General features: G+C 61.9%; 1 protein-coding gene across 1 annotated transcript; it reads left to right on the top strand.

Moving 5' to 3' along the window:
• The first annotated feature begins 14413 nt into the window (after positions 1-14413).
• LOC146766974 (maestro heat-like repeat-containing protein family member 6) lies at positions 14414-16576 on the top strand. The gene is made up of 6 exons (XM_085584740.1): positions 14414-14740; positions 14872-15027; positions 15188-15289; positions 15649-15751; positions 15988-16044; positions 16350-16576. The coding sequence occupies exons 1-6, from the start codon at positions 14573-14575 to the stop codon at positions 16574-16576; spliced, it is 813 nt and encodes a 270-aa protein (XP_085440866.1). The 5' UTR covers positions 14414-14572.
• The last annotated feature ends 554 nt before the right edge of the window (positions 16577-17130 follow it).

Below are 17130 nucleotides of genomic sequence, written 5' to 3'. Positions count from 1 at the left end.
CCCGCCTCTTTGTGGCTCTGCTCTTCCATGTTGTCATCACCACACAGCAGATACCACCAGAAGAAGTTGCTACATTCTGGAGAGCATGCTGGGAGGAACACCGCCTTCCCAGCAAGCCCAACAGGTCCCAGTCCCCCTGTCCTTCTAGTGTCATGGTAGCCAGCGCCAGCACTCCCAGTGTGACCTGGCCTTTGCTCTGCACACAGGTTTGCAGTGCGGGCCATGAAGGCTCTGCTCTGCCGACTGCAGTGGGACCATGTGCTGGTGGCTATGGAGCGCAAGCGTGGCTGGGACACGCTGCTGTGTGCTGACACCCAGCACTATGCCGTGGGTCTGCTGGCCAGGTGAGACCCCCTGCTCCCCACGGTCCCCAATATTTCTGCCCTGTGCCCAGGTGCCCCTCAGAGTCCCTGCGGTCATGGGCCAGAGGGCCTTTTCACCGAGGGACGGCCAAGGGAACTGGAAAAGCCTTGGAGAGGAGGGTGCCCAGAAGGGGCCGCCTCACAAAGCGCCCACATCCTCTCCAGGGATGCTGGGGAAAGACCAGACCTCTGTGAGTCACTCCTGGGAGAGGTTTGGCCTTCCCACCTCACGGCCTTTTTCCCCCCTGCCAGGGAGTTGTGCCATGTCTTGATCCCCTACTGTTCCCGCATTGCATTCCGCCTGCTCCGGCCACAGAGCAGGGAAGAGCCGTGCTGGGATCTGCCCTTCCTGGCATTCCTGGTGGAGGTGAGCCTGTTGGCCAGCGCTGCCTGGCTCTGCTGCCTCCCAGCTCTCTGCCCTCTCGCAGCCGCAGCTGCCTGGGACGGTGCCCACGCCCTGTGCTGCTGCCTGGGCCCCGCCCTGTGCGGTTCTGGGCTCCTGCCGGCCGGGTCCCCTGTCACTGCCCTGTGCCTTTCAGGTCCTCGGGTGCCTGGACTTGAGTGAATGTGGTGACAGCCTTCTGGAGATGATGTCAAGGTACCTGCGGAGCGAGTGCAGGGAGCGGCGTCGCCTGGCGCTCCGAGGCCTCGTGGTGCTCACCAAGGATCCCTCAATGGTGAGAAGGAGGGAGCGGCTGAAGCTGCGCTGGGCAAAGCAGCCCCTTGGGCTGGCAGGGCTTCAGGAGCTGAGGCAGCCGCTCCCAGATCTCCTGCCTCACCTGCCCCAGTGCTTTGGGACAGGCCTTTGTACTGTGGGCCCTACAGCAGCAGGGTGGGCTTGCAGTGCCAGGGCGGTGTTAGCAGTGCAGCTGGCCACGGCTTCCCAGCACAGCCTTGTGTTCCGCACAGGCCAGAAGAATGCACCCTCTGTCTCCAAGGCTTCTGGAGCTGCTGGGGGATTTAGATGCAGAGGTGGTCAGCATGAGCCTCTGTGTGTTCACAAATGTCCTCCAGCACAAAGGCATCCTGGTATCCAGCACCACTGCTCCGAAGCTCGCTGAGGCACTCCTCCTGCTCTTTGACCATGTAAGGCTCTGTGTCCACAGCCATGGGCACAGACTGCCCGCATACCCTTTTCCCTTATGGATTTTCAGACTTTTTCTCTGGTGAGCCTGGAATAATTGGCCTTAATGGTCTTATCCTCTTCTTTTCTAAAGGACAACAGCAATGTGCACTTGCTCTCTATTCAACTCTTTGACAAGATGATGAACTTGGTAGTGGATGAGGGAAAAAAGCCCATGAAGAAGATTTTGTGTCAGAGCTTGCTCCCACTTTTCTTGTATTGCCATGAGGAGAACCGGCGTGTGGCGAAGGTGAGGTTTTGTGTGATGCTGCTGGATCCCTGGGAGGGAGCCTGGGCTGCCTGTTGCCCTGGCGCCTGGAGGGCTGCAGCCTCCTCCAGGCCCTGGCACAGGGACACGGGTCCTGTGGCCTGGGCTGTGGAGCCATCTCTGGGTCCCTGCTGCTCTCCAGGCCTCTCGGGAAACGCTGCTTGGTGTGACTGAGTTTCTGAAGAAGAGGAATCTCAAGAAGCTGCTGAAGAAGGAGCAGCTGTCACAGTTTGCCAAGTGCCTGGTAAGGAGGGCCGGGAGGCCGCAGCCTCAGCCTGGAGAAGCCCCCTGAGCGCGGTGCTCGGTGTGCGGGCTGGCAGCTGTGCCCCTGCCTGCTGCTGCAGCCCGAGGCCGCGCGGGCTCTGCTCCAGGCTCCTGCGGGCCCAGCCGGGTGCCGATGGAGCCGCGGCCCGGCGGGGCTGCGGGGGCGGCATCGCGGCTCCCCGGGCAGCAGCCGGCCCTCTGCCCCCTCCAGAGCCCGGCGCCTGCGGCTGCTGGCCGGGCCTCAGGGCTGTGCGGGCAGGGGAGGCCGGGGCTGGCGCGGGGAGCGCCCGGCCCCGGGGCTGAGCCCGCGCCAACCCTTCTCTGCTGCCGCTCTCTCCAGCTGGCAGAGGACAGCAGCAGCGCGGCCGAGCTCCTGCGCCGGGCCCTGCCCTACCTGCAGAGCCCACAGGAGCCCCTGCGAGAGGCGGCCCTCAGGTTCCTGGGTGAGCCGCGAGCCCGGGCTCCCTCCCCGCCCCGCCGCAGCTCGGCCCCAGCCCTGTCTGCTGCCCCGGCAGCGCCACCCGGGCCTGCCGCCTCTGGCAGCCGTGCCCTGGGTTCGGCAGCGAGCGGCCAGGGCCCGGGCTGAGCCCTGCCGGGCCAGGAGGCCGTGTGGGCACAGGGCTGGCAGCGCCGCTGGCAGGAGCTGTGCCGCTGGGCCTGACAGGCTCTGTGTTCCCAGGGACGGCCGGGCGCTACCTGAAGGGACAGCCAGCCGAGCTTCATGTGCTCACTCAGGGTGAGTCAGGGCAGCGGGCTGTCAGCGGGGGCTGGCCGGGAGAGCTGCAGTGACGGCCAGGGAGCTGCAATGCCCGTCCCGGCTGCAGTCAGCTTCGCTCCTGGTGTGGACGAGGCCTGGTGTGGGCAGGGCTCAGAGAGATTTCAGGGACGCCAGTCGGGGGATTCGTGACCAGCGCCTTGCGGCTGATCCCCTTGGGTCCTCATCTCTGTTAGGCATGGCGAGAGCTGGGAGAGATGGCCTCAGCAGAACAATCGCCGGGTGGCCCTCTGGGCTCTGACTGTGCCACTTTATCTGTCTTCCAGCCCTTGAAGCCATAGGCGAAGATGACAGCCCATCCTCCACTAACCTGGAAATTCAGGAAAGTTTTGCACAAAGATGTGCAGAACTAAGGTCATCTGCTGGATTCACAGAACCAGGGTCCCAAGCAGAGTACCAGGAGACAGTGAAGAGAGCACCAGGACTCAATGTCACTGGACGTCCAGGCACACCTGATGCTGGCCACTGCTGCGCCTGCTGCAAGCTCCCATAGCTGCTGCCTTCCCCCTCCCTGTTGACAGCTCCTTCCCTCCAGCCCTCAGACCCTGCCCAATCCCTTTCTTTTGCCCCCATCTCATCCCTTCCCTTTCCTTTCCATCAATAAAGTTTGGTTTCTCCCCTTTACCCGCATCTCTGTGGAGCTGAAGCGGCGCAAATCCCAGGCCCTGGGACACGCAGGCCCCTGCTGCTGTTCTCTTCCACGCCCTGTTCTGTGCACACACACACAGAGGAACGAGGGCAGATCAGGCTGGAAAGGTGCCTGTGCTGAAGGTGCAGTTCCACAACTCTGTGGAGTTGCAGATCCTGCTGAGCAGCCTGGAGCCCCTGGAATTTGGAAGAGCCAACCTGAGTATGCTCTGAAGCCAGCTGTGAGGGATTCCATGGCAAGCTTCCATGGAGGACAAAGGAGATTGGAATGCTGGAAGTTTTCAGGAATAGCTTCCTGAAAGCTCAGCAGTGCTCCATGCCGGCACAGGATCAGGGAGAGGGCAGAAGCAGCGACCATCCGGACTTAGCAGGGAGCTTTGGGTGTGCCTGAGGGCAAACGAAGCAGCAGAGCGGTGCCCGAGACTGGGACGCGCGACCCTGGCAGTGCCCGGAGCGCTGTCAGGCAGTGCCGGGATCCCGGCTGTGGTTCTGGTCCCCACAAGTGAGGAATGGCCACCCCAGGCTCGGAGCCAGTCAGAAAGCCAACCAAGTGAGAGCAGAGGGAGGGCACCCTTGCAGTCTCTCTTGGGCATGGCCGCAAAACAGCCCCTGCTGCTTCTTCCTCCGCCTGTGTTTGGGGCGTGCTGGTGGCAGAGGCAGCCAGGCTGTGCTCTGCCTTCCACAGCCTGTTGGGAGCGGGCATGAAAAGCGCTGCATGCACAGCAGAGAGGCCTGGAAGGTGCTGGCAAGAGCGTCCTGAGGGAGCAAGGCTCTGGGCTCTGCCTGGGAACAGCCTGGTCTTGGTGCCGGGAGCGCAGGCAGGAGTTGAGGCAGGTGAAGAGGCAGTGAGCAGCTTGTGTTTGTAGAGGGCCTGGGGCTGCACGTCTGAGCCTCCACGTGGAAAGGCACTTGGGGGAATACCAGCTAGAGCTGGAGTGCCTGTGCTGAAAGGACATGAAGTCCTTCAGCCTTGCCAGCGTTTCTTGAGGGTGCGTTGGTGTTGAGCAGAAAAGCTGCACATTTGGGGTAATGCATTTGGAGGACAAGGGCTTGCTTCTCAAGGAAAGTGCTTCCCAGGGAGCTCTCAGTGAGGCAGGTGCAAGTGTCCCCCTTTGGCTCTCTGTGCTCCTTTTGGTCCTTGAGGACCGTTGGACTTGACAGAGGGGCAGGGGAAGGGAGAAGCCTGTGAAGAGCAGGTTTGGCATCCACCTGAACCTGCAGAGACCAACCCAAGCACCTGCAGCAGCATGTGTCATCCCCCTTTGGACAGAGGGGTAAGCAGAACCCTCTCTGTCCATCTGTGAGCCCCAAAGCTCTCTGTGGGAGCTGTGAATTAAAAGGCCTTTACACGCTCACTTTTCACATCTTCCCTGTCTGCTGTGTTGCATCTCTTGGCAAGATGCATTTGCCTCCTGCTTGCTGGGAGCTGCTGTGGCCCAGGGCCAGCACAGAGCTGGGCTGGGTGGGCCAGGCAGTGTGGTGGAGAGTCTTGGCTGATCTTGGTGTGTGCCTGGCCTCAGAAAAGGCTTGGAAGGTTTGCCTGCCAAGGTGTCCTGCTCCTTGTCTCTCCCTGTGCATCTTGGAGAGCACAAGGTAGGCATTTCTGGCAGCTGGGCATCAGCAGGCCTTCCAAGGGGGGCGTGTGGTGGAGCGAGCCCAGCTGAGATACCCCGAGAAGAGCCCAGGGCTCCTTGCTCCTCTCTGCTGGCCCGTGAGCGTCTGTCTGCTCTCGGGATGGCCCTGGCTGTGTCAGGGCTGCTGCGTGGACACGAGACAGCCGGTCCTGTCCCGCTGGGTCCCAGCAGTGCCTGGCAGCCATCCTGCATCCACGTCAGGATGCTGGCCAAGAGAGGCCCTGGAAGCTGAGGCAGCTGATTTGAAGCTTTTGCAGGTGCCCACAGGTCAAGGCCAAGAGTGTTCCCTCAGGATACAGCATTCCTGAGGGGCTTCCCCTGAGCTGCCTGATGCCACCCACTCCTTGTGGCACCAGTTACTTTCCTGTGGAATGTTCTCCATGAGGAGAACCGGCGTGTGGCAAAGGTGAGGTTTTGTGTGATGCTGCTGGATCCCTGGGAGGGAGCCTGGGCTGCCTCCTGCCCTGGCGCCTGGCGGGCTGCAGCCTCCTCCAGGCCTTGGCACAGGGACACAGGTCCTGTGCCCTGGGCTGTGGAGCCATCTCTGGGTCCCTGCTGCTCTCCAGGCCTCTCAGGAAACGCTGCTTGGTGTGACTGAGTTTCTGAAGAAGAGGAATCTCAAGAAGCTGCTGAAGAAGGAGCAGCTGTCACAGTTTGCCGAGTGCCTGGTAAGGAGGGCCGGGAGGCCGCAGCCTCAGCCTGGAGAAGCCCCCTGAGCGCGGTGCTCGGTGTGCGGGCTGGCAGCTGTGCCCCTGCCCGCTGCTGCAGCCCGAGGCCACGCGGGCTCTGCTCCAGGCTCCTGCGGGCCCAGCCGGGTGCCGATGGAGCCGTGGACCGGCAGGGCTGCGAGGCGGCACCGCGGCTCCCCGGGCAGCAGCCGGCCCTCTGCCCCCTCCAGAGCCCGGCGCCTGCGGCTGCTGGCCGGGCCTCAGGGCTGTGCGGGCAGGGGAGGCCGGGGCTGGCGCGGGGAGCGCCCGGCCCCGGGGCTGAGCCCGCGCCAACCCTTCTCTGCTGCCGCTCTCTCCAGCTGGCAGAGGACAGCAGCAGCGCGGCCGAGCTCCTGCGCCGGGCCCTGCCCTACCTGGAGAGCCCACAGGAGCCCCTGCGAGAGGCGGCCCTCAGGTTCCTGGGTGAGCCGCGAGCCCGGGCTCCCTCCCCGCCCCGCCGCAGCTCGGCCCCAGCCCTGTCTGCTGCCCCGGCAGCGCCACCCGGGCCCGGCGCCTCTGGCAGCCGTGCCCTGGGTTCGGCAGCGAGCGGCCAGGGCCCGGGCTGAGCCCTGCCGGGCCAGGAGGCCGTGTGGGCACAGGGCTGGCAGCGCCGCTGGCAGGAGCTGTGCCGCTGGGCCTGACAGGCTCTGTGTTCCCAGGGACGGCCGGGCGCTACCTGAAGGGACAGCCAGCCGAGCTTCATGTTCTCACTCAGGGTGAGTCAGGGCAGGGGCTGTCAGCGGGGGCTGGCCGGGAGAGCTGCAGTGACGGCCAGGGAGCTGCAATGCCCGTCCCGGCTGCAGCCAGCTTCGCTCCTTGTGTGGACGAGGCCTGGTGTGGGCAGGGCTCAGAGAGATTTCAGGGACGCCAGTCGGGGGATTCGTGACCAGCGCCTTGCGGCTGATCCCCTTGGGTCCTCATCTCTCTTAGGCATGGCGAGAGCTGGGAGAGATGGCCTCAGCAGAAGAATCGCCGGGTGGCCCTCTGGGCTCTGACTGTGCCACTTTATCTGTCTTCCAGCCCTTGAAGCCATAGGCGAAGATGACAGCCCATCCTCCACTAACCTGGAAATTCAGGAAATTTTTGCACAAAGATGTGCAGAACTAAGGTCATCTGCTGGATTCACAGAACCAGGGTCCCAAGCAGAGTACCAGGAGACAGTGAAGAGAGCACCAGGACTCAATGTCACTGGACGTCCAGGCACACCTGATGCTGGCCACTGCTGCGCCTGCTGCAAGCTCCCATAGCTGCTGCTTTCCCCCTCCCTGTTGACAGCTCCTTCCCTCCAGCCCTCAGACCCTGCCCAATCCCTTTCTTTTGCCCCCATCTCATCCCTTCCCTTTCCTTTCCATCAATAAAGTTTGGTTTCTCCCCTTTACCCGCATCTCTGTGGAGCTGAAGCGGCGCAAATCCCAGGCCCTGGGACACGCAGGCCCCTGCTGCTGTTCTCTTCCACGCCCTGTTCTGTGCACACACACACAGAGGAACGAGGGCAGATCAGGCTGGAAAGGTGCCTGTGCTGAAGGTGCAGTTCCACAACTCTGTGGAGTTGCAGATCCTGCTGAGCAGCCTGGAGCCCCTGGAATTTGGAAGAGCCAACCTGAGTATGCTCTGAAGCCAGCTGTGAGGGATTCCATGGCAAGCTTCCATGGAGGACAAAGGAGATTGGAATGCTGGAAGTTTTCAGGAATAGCTTCCTGAAAGCTCAGCAGTGCTCCATGCCGGCACAGGATCAGGGAGAGGGCAGAACCAGCGACCGTCCGGGCTTAGCAGGGAGCTTTGGGTGTGCCTGAGGGCAAAAGAAGCAGCAGAGCGGTGCCCGAGACTGGGATGCGCGACCCTGGCAGTGCCCGGAGCGCTGTCAGGCAGTGCCGGGATCCCGGCTGTGGTTCTGGTCCCCACAAGTGAGGAATGGCCGCCCCAGGCTCGGAGCCAGTCAGAAAGCCAACCAAGTGAGAGCAGAGGGAGGGCACCCTTGCAGTCTCTCTTGGGCATGGCCGCAAAACAGCCCCTGCTGCTTCTTCCTCCGCCTGTGTTTGGGGCGTGCTGGTGGCAGAGGCAGCCAGGCTGTGCTCTGCCTTCCACAGCCTGTTGGGAGCGGGCATGAAAAGCGCTGCGTGCACAGCGGAGAGGCCTGGAAGGTGCTGGCAAGAGCGTCCTGAGGGAGCAAGGCTCTGGGCTCTGCCTGGGAACAGCCTGGTCTTGGTGCCGGGAGCGCAGGCAGGAGTTGAGGCAGGTGAAGAGGCAGTGAGCAGCTTGTGTTTGTAGAGAGCCTGGGGCTGCACGTCTGAGCCTCCACGTGGAAAGGCACTTGGGGGAATACCAGCTAGAGCTGGAGTGCCTGTGCTGAAAGGACATGAAGACCTTCAGCCTTGCCAGCGTTTCTTGAGGGTGCGTTGGTGTTGAGCAGAAAAGCTGCACATTTGGGGTAATGCATTTGGAGGACAAGGGCTTGCTTCTCAAGGAAAGTGCTTCCCAGGGAGCTCCCAGTGAGGCAGGTGCAAGTGTCCCCCTTTGGCTCTCTGTGCTCCTTTCGGTCCTTGAGGCCCGTTGGACTTGGCAGAGGGGCAGGGGAAGGGAGAAGCCTGTGAAGAGCAGGTTTCGCATCCACCTGAACCTGCAGAGACCAACCCAAGCACCTGCAGCAGCATGTGTCATCCCCCTTTGGACAGAGGGGTGAGCAGAACCATCTCTGTCCATCTGTGAGCCCCAAAGCTCTCTGTGGGAGCTGTGAATTAAAAGGCCTTTACACGCTCACTTTTCACATCTTCCCTGCCTGCTGTGTTGCATCTCTTGGCAAGATGCATTTGCCTCCTGCTTGCTGGGAGCTGCTGTGGCCCAGGGCCAGCACAGAGCTGGGCTGGGTGGGCCAGGCAGTGTGGTGGAGAGTCTTGGCTGATCTTGGTGTGTGCCTGGCCTCAGAAAAGGCTTGGAAGGTTTGCCTGCCAAGGTGTCCTGCTCCTTGGCTCTCCCTGTGCATCTTGGAGAGCACAAGGTAGGCATTTCTGGCAGCTGGGCATCAGCAGGCCTTCCAAGGGGGGCGTGTGGTGGAGCGAGCCCAGCTGAGATACCCCGAGAGGAGCCCAGGGCTCCTTGCTCCTCTCTGCTGGCCCGTGAGCGTCTGTCTGCTCTCGGGATGGCCCTGGCTGTGTCAGGGCTGCTGCGTGGACACGAGACAGCCGGTCCTGTCCCGCTGGGTCCCAGCAGTGCCTGGCAGCCGTCCTGCATCCACGTCAGGATGCTGGCCAAGAGAGGCCCTGGAAGCTGAGGCAGCTGATTTGAAGCTTTTGCAGGTGCCCACAGGTCAAAGCCAAAAGTGTTCCCTCAGGATACAGCATTCCTGAGGGGCTTCCCCTGAGCTGCCTGATGCCACCCACTCCTTGTGGCACCAGTTGCTTTCCTGTGGAATGTTCTACCTTCCCCAAGAGCACAGAGGGAGCTGGAGAAAGAGCTTGTCAGGCTGCTCTCCATCCTTTCCCAGCAGCCCTGAGTGAGCGGAGTAGTCCCAGCTGAGCGCAGATGTGTCAGTGGAAGAGCCGTGCCAATGGAAGGCTCGGTGGGCAGGATGATCCAGGATCCATAGGCCTGGCAGCCTGAGCTTGCTGCCGGGGAAGGCCTTGGAGCAGATCCTCCTGAGTGCCATCCCACGGCACGTGCAGGGAGCCAGGGTATCTGCTGGAGGGAGGGAAAGCTCAGTGGAGGGATGGGGTCAGCTTGGAGTCCTGGCGGGCTGTTGTCGGCCTTGGTGCGGTTTTTGCCGGGTGTTGGTGTTGGAGATGGGTTGGGGAAGGAGTTGTCTGGGAGGTGAGAGGTCTTTGCTGGAATTTGAGTCCATTTGAAGGCAGCATCTGTAGTTTGGCACAGCCTTGGTTATGGGGTGCAGAAAGAATAGCTGTGACTGTGTTCACGGTCCTGATTGTGCTGCAGGGAACAAGAGGAGGGAGCTGTACTTTATTGGCCACTTAGATCTCTATACCGGGGCAGGGTTAACCATTTTGCCATCTGCTCATTGTTGCCCGCAGTTGCTCCAGGTGCTCCTGCCAACAGCCCCTGCAGGCAGGAGCACAGCCCCCAGTGCACATGGCTGTGGCCCCCTCTGGCACAAAGCCCCCCAAGGGGCACAGGTCTCTGGGGCAGGAGACGGGCACCAGCCCTGCCAGGGCTCGGGGGCTGGCAGGTCTGCTTGGGCGGGGACTCTGCCACAGCTGCTGGTGTCAGCGTTCCCCGGGCCCCAGGGCTCAGAGCAGCATTCCTGCCCTGGCCCACAGTTCCTTGTGCGGGCCACACCCACGGCTTTAGGATGGCCACGGGGCCGGGGCGCGTCCCGAGGAGGCCGTGGCAGCTTCCATGGAAGGTCCCCTGAGGAAAATACCACGCTCCAGCACGGTGTGGATGGATGGAGGCAGAGATCTCTGGTGTTTGCTCTTGGGAAAGAGGTTTATTGGGGGTGCAGGAGGGTCCTGCCTCGTGCTCCCAGGCGCAGCACGTGGCGACGCCTGAGAGGGTTGGGGAGGGGACAGACAAAAGGAGGGTTTAGGAGAGGGGAAGCTCCAAGGGAGGGAAAGAGGTTCCAGGAGGGGAGGAATTTCCAAGAGGCCGCGTGGTCCCTCGAAGCCCCCTTATAAGGAGAGCTTCAAGGTGGGTTGGGATGAGGCATATCCAATGGGGTTACATGCACTAATGTTTTAGGGGAAGGTCCAGAGGTGAGGGATGAACCATACATCTTTTGGGGAGTGGGATGGAACAGTCCATTTTACCCCAGGACTCATCTAAAGGCAGGGCTGTCATCCGGCTAGCTGGGAGAACTGTTCTCATCGTAGCTGTACTATTTAGGAACCATCATATTTATCTATCATCTGCAACAGTCCCCTGCCCTTCCCAGCGCGGCTGCGTCGGCAGCCCTGGGGGCTCCTTCTGCTGCCCTGCACCCGCAGAGCAGGGCAGCGTTTGCTGATGGTCTGAGCCCTTCCTAAAGATCCTGTTGGGCTGTCTCAGACACTTGGGGCCAGGGATTCCTGCCAACCTGGGCCACTTTGGCTGGGCAGGGCGTGGCCCCAGGGCAGGTGGCAGTGTGTGCAAGGGGCCCCCTTTGTGACATGGTGCAGCATGGTCACTATGGCATAGAACGGGACAGATGGCCTTTGTGACACGTGCTGACATAGGAGCTGGCAGTGACCAGAGCACGCCACTCTGCTCGGAGCAGGCGACCGGAGAGGACGGGACAGAGCGGTGCCGTGAGGAGCCCCCGCACAGCGTGCTCATTCCTGCCTGACCCGGAGCTTTTCTGAGGCTTTACTCCTACAGGTGACCTCGTGGCAAGACCACAGGACTTGGCAGCCCGTGGCCTTCCCGAGGCTTTTCTTTTGCAGGTGCCCTTGAGGACTTGTTGACTTGGAGCTTTCCCGAGCCATCTCTCTTGCAGGTGCCCTCGATAGCAAACTCTGGCATGGCAAGCAGATTTCTCGGCTTGTTCAGAGTGTTCAGGGGGAAAAAAAAGAAAAGCCCTGAAGCTGCGCCAGCACAACAGCATGAAAACCCAGAGCAGTTCCAGCCACTGGAGGACGGTGAGTGGCAGAGCTGGGCCACAGGGATGATGCCTGCAGCCAGCTTGGCCCTGCCCATCCCATCCCATCCCATCCCATCCCATCCCATCCCATCCCATCCCATCCAATGCCCTGGGGACGTGCCCATGGACAGGAGGGAAGAGGGCCTGGGCAGACACCCCGCAGTGTCTGTGCTCCATCCCCTGGGGCATCCTGGGGCTGTCCCTGCCTGGGGTGTGCAGGGCTGGGCTGTGTTCTCCAGCCTGTCCCGCAGCCCCTCAGCTCTGGCTGCGCTCGCTCTTTGCCAGATGCAGCCCTGGACCGCACAGAAGAGAAGGAACCTGCCCGTGGCCGCTTCCGCAAAACCCTGAAGGTGCCTGCAGCCATCCCCACCTGGGCTGGGCCTGCTGTCACTGCTCAGCCCAGCACCATGCCTGGAGCACTCCATGGAACATCCCTGGCTTCCATTTCCTTTGTTCTCCTGCAGGCGTTCTGGAAGTTCCCACGCATTCGACGTAGGAAGACCGGCAACGCAGCAGCTGAGGGCCCGGCCGAGCCTGACTCGGGGCTGACCGAGCTCCAGGCTGAGCCTGATGTCAGCCCACATTCGCCTGAGTGCTCAGAGAACTCTGACACCTCAGTGACTGAAACCTGGACAAAGGCTCTTGTCCCATCAGTGACTGAGGATGTGGCCATCACAAACACTGACAGTGAAGAGACTCAGGGCATCACAAATACTGCCACCAGCCCAGATCCAGCGGAGCCCTCAGAAGACTCTGAGGCTGCAAGGAATGACCAGAGGGCAAAGGCTGACATGGCACTGACTGAGGATGTGGACATGACAAACGCCAAAACCAGACGCACTCAGGGCATCGCAAATGCTGACACCATGCCCTCTCGCACTCTGAGTCAGGAGCTCATATTCGACTATTTCAAGGAGCCTTGTGTTTCTTCTCAGCCACAGCAGGTAAGCAGCCTGGGGCCAGGCCTGGCGGCCTCCCAGGATCGTGTGTCCCCTCAAGCCATGGTCTCTGGGCCGCCTCAGCCTTTGAGGCCAGCACAGTGTGGAAGAAGGGAAGCACTTCTTTGAAATACTTGGGGAAGTTGTTCCCTTGGACAACGCTCCATCTCTCCTCCATGCTTCCTCCAGGTGCCAGCCAAGGTGAAGAACATCCACCAGAGTCTCATGTCCCAAGTGACTGTGGATGCCTGGCTGCAGATTGACATTGTGAGGCTGGCAGAAGAACACCCTGCTGACGTGGTGCTGACCCTCCTGCGCTGTGCCCCAACGTGTGACAGGTACGGGGCCCACGAGCCTTGAGAGCTCAGGGCTCAGCAGCCCTTAGGGCCCACGGCCCTGCACAGCCTGTCCAATGGGCTCTGCCAGACAGGCAGAGAGGCCCAGGAGCCTCGGGCCCCTCTGTTTGCTGAGCCTGCTGCCAGTACTCCCCCCATGCCCTTCAAGGCTCTGTCACCTGGGCTCTGTCACGGGTGCACAGGGCATGGTGCTGTGACTGAGATGTCCCTGACACAGAGCTCTGATCCCACAGAGCCGCTGCAATGATGTGGAGAACCATAGGCTCGTCGAGTGCCACAGTGGAAAAGGTGCTGCCAACGCTGCTCTGTGTGATGCAGAACTGGCCTCTGCACAGCATGTGCACCTCTGATGGGGACAACGAGGATGTCTTTGCCCTGGCTGTGAGTTTCTGGAACTGGCCTTTGCTCACCCCCAGGTTGCCAGCAGCTCTCCATCCTCTCCATGCCTCAGTTGCTGGGCTGAAACCTGGGCTAGGGGCAGGCTCAGGGGGCACCAGGCCCGCTGCTCCCCCTGTGTCAGCTCTTGGGCCTTGCCCCATGGACACCTCGGCACTGAGCGCTGCCTTGGGCTGCTTCTTTTGCAGGCAACTCTGGGGCTCTGGGTGATTCTCCAGGTGCCCGAGTGCCACGAGGCAATGAACCTTTATTCCTCCCGCCTCTTTGTGGCTCTGCTCTTCCATGTTGTCATCACCACACAGCAGATACCACCAGAAGAAGTTGCTACATTCTGGAGAGCATGCTGGGAGGAACACTGCCTTCCCAGCAAGCCCAACAGGTCCCAGTCCCCCTGTCCTTTCCGTGCCCTTGTGGCCAGCGCCAGCGCTCCCAGTGTGACCTGGCCTTTGCTCTGCACACAGGTTTGCAGTGCGGGCCATGAAGGCTCTGCTCTGCCGACTGCAGTGGGACCATGTGCTGGTGGCTATGGAGCGCAAGCGTGGCTGGGACACGCTGCTGTGTGCTGACACCCAGCACTATGCCGTGGGTCTGCTGGCCAGGTGAGACCCCCTGCTCCCCACGGTCCCCAATATTTCTGCCCTGTGCCCAGGTGCCCCTCACAGTCCCTGCGGTCATGGGCCAGAGGGCCTTTTCACCGAGGAACGGCCAAGGGAACTGGAAAAGCCTTGGAGAGGAGGGTGCCCAGAAGGGGCCGCCTCACAAAGCGCCCACATCCTCTCCAGGGATGCTGGGGAAAGGCCAGACCTCTGTGAGTCACTCCTGGGAGAGGTTTGGCCTTCCCACCTCACGGCCTTTTTCCCCCCTGCCAGGGAGTTGTGCCATGTCTTGATCCCCTACTGTTCCCGCATTGCATTCCGCCTGCTCCGGCCACAGAGCAGGGAAGAGCCGTGCTGGGATCTGCCCTTCCTGGCATTCCTGGTGGAGGTGAGCCTGTTGGCCAGCGCTGCCTGGCTCTGCTGCCTCCCAGCTCTCTGCCCTCTCGCAGCCGCAGCTGCCTGGGACGGTGCCCACGCCCTGTGCTGCTGCCTGGGCCCCGCCCTGTGCGGTTCTGGGCTCCTGCCGGCCAGGTCCCCTGTCACTGCCCTGTGCCTTTCAGGTCCTCGGGTGCCTGGACTTGAGTGAATGTGGTGACAGCCTTCTGGAGATGATGTCAAGGTACCTGCGGAGCGAGTGCAGGGAGCGGCGTCGCCTGGCGCTCCGAGGCCTCGTGGTGCTCACCAAGGATCCCTCGATGGTGAGAAGGAGGGAGCGGCTGAAGCTGCGCTGGGCAAAGCAGCCCCTTGGGCTGGCAGGGCTTCAGGAGCTGAGGCAGCCGCTCCCAGATCTCCTGCCTCACCTGCCCCAGTGCTTTGGGACAGGCCTTTGTCCTGTGGGCCCTGCAGCAGCAGGGTGGGCTTGCAGTGCCAGGGCGGTGTTAGCAGTGCAGCTGGCCACGGCTTCCCAGCACAGCCTTGTGTTCCGCACAGGCCAGAAGAATGCACCCTCTGTCTCCAAGGCTTCTGGAGCTGCTGGGGGATTTAGATGCAGAGGTGGTCAGCATGAGCCTCTGTGTGTTCACAAATGTCCTCCAGCACAAAGGCATCCTGGTATCCAGCACCACTGCTCCGAAGCTCGCTGAGGCACTCCTCCTGCTCTTTGACCATGTAAGGCTCTGTGTCCACAGCCATGGGCACAGACTGCCCGCATACCCTTTTCCCTTATGGATTTTCAGACTTTTTCTCTGGTGAGCCTGGAATAATTGGCCTTAATGGTCTTATCCTCTTCTTTTCTAAAGGACAACAGCAATGTGCACTTGCTCTCTATTCAACTCTTTGACAAGATGATGAACTTGGTAGTGGATGAGGGAAAAAAGCCCATGAAGAAGATTTTGTGTCAGAGCTTGCTCCCACTTTTCTTGTATTGCCATGAGGAGAACCGGCGTGTGGCGAAGGTGAGGTTTTGTGTGATGCTGCTGGATCCCTGGGAGGGAGCCTGGGCTTCCTGTTGCCCTGGCGCCTGGAGGGCTGCAGCCTTCTCCAGGCCCTGGCACAGGGACACGGGTCCTGTGGCCTGGGCTGTGGAGCCATCTCTGGGTCCCTGCTGCTCTCCAGGCCTCTCAGGAAACGCTGCTTGGTGTGACTGAGTTTCTGAAGAAGAGGAATCTCAAGAAGCTGCTGAAGAAGGAGCAGCTGTCACAGTTTGCCGAGTGCCTGGTAAGGAGGGCCGGGAGGCCGCAGCCTCAGCCTGGAGAAGCCCCCTGAGCGCGGTGCTCGGTGTGCGGGCTGGCAGCTGTGCCCCTGCCCGCTGCTGCAGCCCGAGGCCACGCGGGCTCTGCTCCAGGCTCCTGCGGGCCCAGCCGGGTGCCGATGGAGCCGTGGACCGGCAGGGCTGCGAGGCGGCACCGCGGCTCCCCGGGCAGCAGCCGGCCCTCTGCCCCCTCCAGAGCCCGGCGCCTGCGGCTGCTGGCCGGGCCTCAGGGCTGTGCGGGCAGGGGAGGCCGGGGCTGGCGCGGGGAGCACCCAGCACAGGGGCTGAGCCCGCGCCAACCCTTCTCTGCTGCCGCTCTCTCCAGCTGGCAGAGGACAGCAGCAGCGCGGCCGAGCTCCTGCGCCGGGCCCTGCCCTACCTGGAGAGCCCACAGGAGCCCCTGCGAGAGGCGGCCCTCAGGTTCCTGGGTGAGCCGCGAGCCCGGGCTCCCTCCCCGCCCCGCCGCAGCTCGGCCCCAGCCCCGCCTGCTGCCCCGGCAGCGCCACCCGGGCCCGGCGCCTCTGGCAGCCGTGCCCTGGGTTCGGCAGCGAGCGGCCAGGGCCCGGGCTGAGCCCTGCCGGGCCAGGAGGCCGTGTGGGCACAGGGCTGGCAGCGCCGCTGGCAGGAGCTGTGCCGCTGGGCCTGACAGGCTCTGTGTTCCCAGGGACGGCCGGGCGCTACCTGAAGGGACAGCCAGCCGAGCTTCATGTGCTCACTCAGGGTGAGTCAGGGCAGCGGGCTGTCAGCGGGGGCTGGCCGGGAGAGCTGCAGTGACGGCCAGGGAGCTGCAATGCCCGTCCCGGCTGCAGCCAGCTTCGCTCCTTGTGTGGACGAGGCCTGGTGTGGGCAGGGCTCAGAGAGATTTCAGGGACGCCAGTCGGGGGATTCGTGACCAGCGCCTTGCGGCTGATCCCCTTGGGTCCTCATCTCTCTTAGGCATGGCGAGAGCTGGGAGAGATGGCCTCAGCAGAACAATCGCCGGGTGGCCCTCTGGGCTCTGACTGTGCCACTTTATCTGTCTTCCAGCCCTTGAAGCCATAAGCGAAGATGACAGCCCATCCTCCACTAACCTGGAAATTCAGGAAATTTTTGCACAAAGATGTGCAGAACTAAGGTCATCTGCTGGATTCACAGAACCAGGGTCCCAAGCAGAGTACCAGGAGACAGTGAAGAGAGCACCAGGACTCAATGTCACTGGACGTCCAGGCACACCTGATGCTGGCCACTGCTGCGCCTGCTGCAAGCTCCCATAGCTGCTGCCTTCTCCCTCCCTGTTGACAGCTCCTTCCCTCCAGCCCTCAGACCCTGCCCAATCCCTTTCTTTTGCCCCCATCTCATCCCTTCCCTTTCCTTTCCATCAATAAAGTTTGGTTTCTCCCCTTTACCCGCATCTCTGTGGAGCTGAAGCGGCGCAAATCCCAGGCCCTGGGACACGCAGGCCCCTGCTGCTGTTCTCTTCCACGCCCTGTTCTGTGCACACACACACAGAGGAACGAGGGCAGATCAGGCTGGAAAGGTGCCTGTGCTGAAGGTGCAGTTCCACAACTCTGTGGAGTTGCAGATCCTGCTGAGCAGCCTGGAGCCCCTGGAATTTGGAAGAGCCAACCTGAGTATGCTCTGAAGCCAGCTGTGAGGGATTCCATGGCAAGCTTCCATGGAGGACAAAGGAGATTGGAATGCTGGAAGTTTTCAGGAATAGCTTCCTGAAAGCTCAGCAGTGCTCCATGCCGGCACAGGATCAGGGAGAGGGCAGAACCAGCGACCGTCCGGGCTTAGCAGGGAGCTTTGGGTGTGCCTGAGGGCAAAC

Source organism: Lonchura striata, chromosome 7, assembly GCF_050655825.1.
Source record: "Lonchura striata isolate lonStrDom1 chromosome 7, ASM5065582v1, whole genome shotgun sequence".
Taxonomy (NCBI): domain Eukaryota; kingdom Metazoa; phylum Chordata; class Aves; order Passeriformes; family Estrildidae; genus Lonchura; species Lonchura striata.
The sequence above is the reverse complement of the archived record's forward strand: the minus strand, read 5'-3'. Positions and strand labels throughout refer to the sequence as shown.

Excerpts from the sequence above, each read along its gene's own strand:
- LOC146766974 (XM_085584740.1), top strand. The coding sequence starts at position 14,573 with ATGCACCCTCTGTCTCCAAGGCTTCTGGAGCTGCTGGGGGATTTAGAT. Across the intron at positions 14,741-14,871 it reads TCCTCCTGCTCTTTGACCAT|GACAACAGCAATGTGCACTT; the intron begins GTAAGGCTCTGT and ends TCTTTTCTAAAG. Across the intron at positions 15,752-15,987 it reads GGCGGCCCTCAGGTTCCTGG|GGACGGCCGGGCGCTACCTG; the intron begins GTGAGCCGCGAG and ends CTGTGTTCCCAG.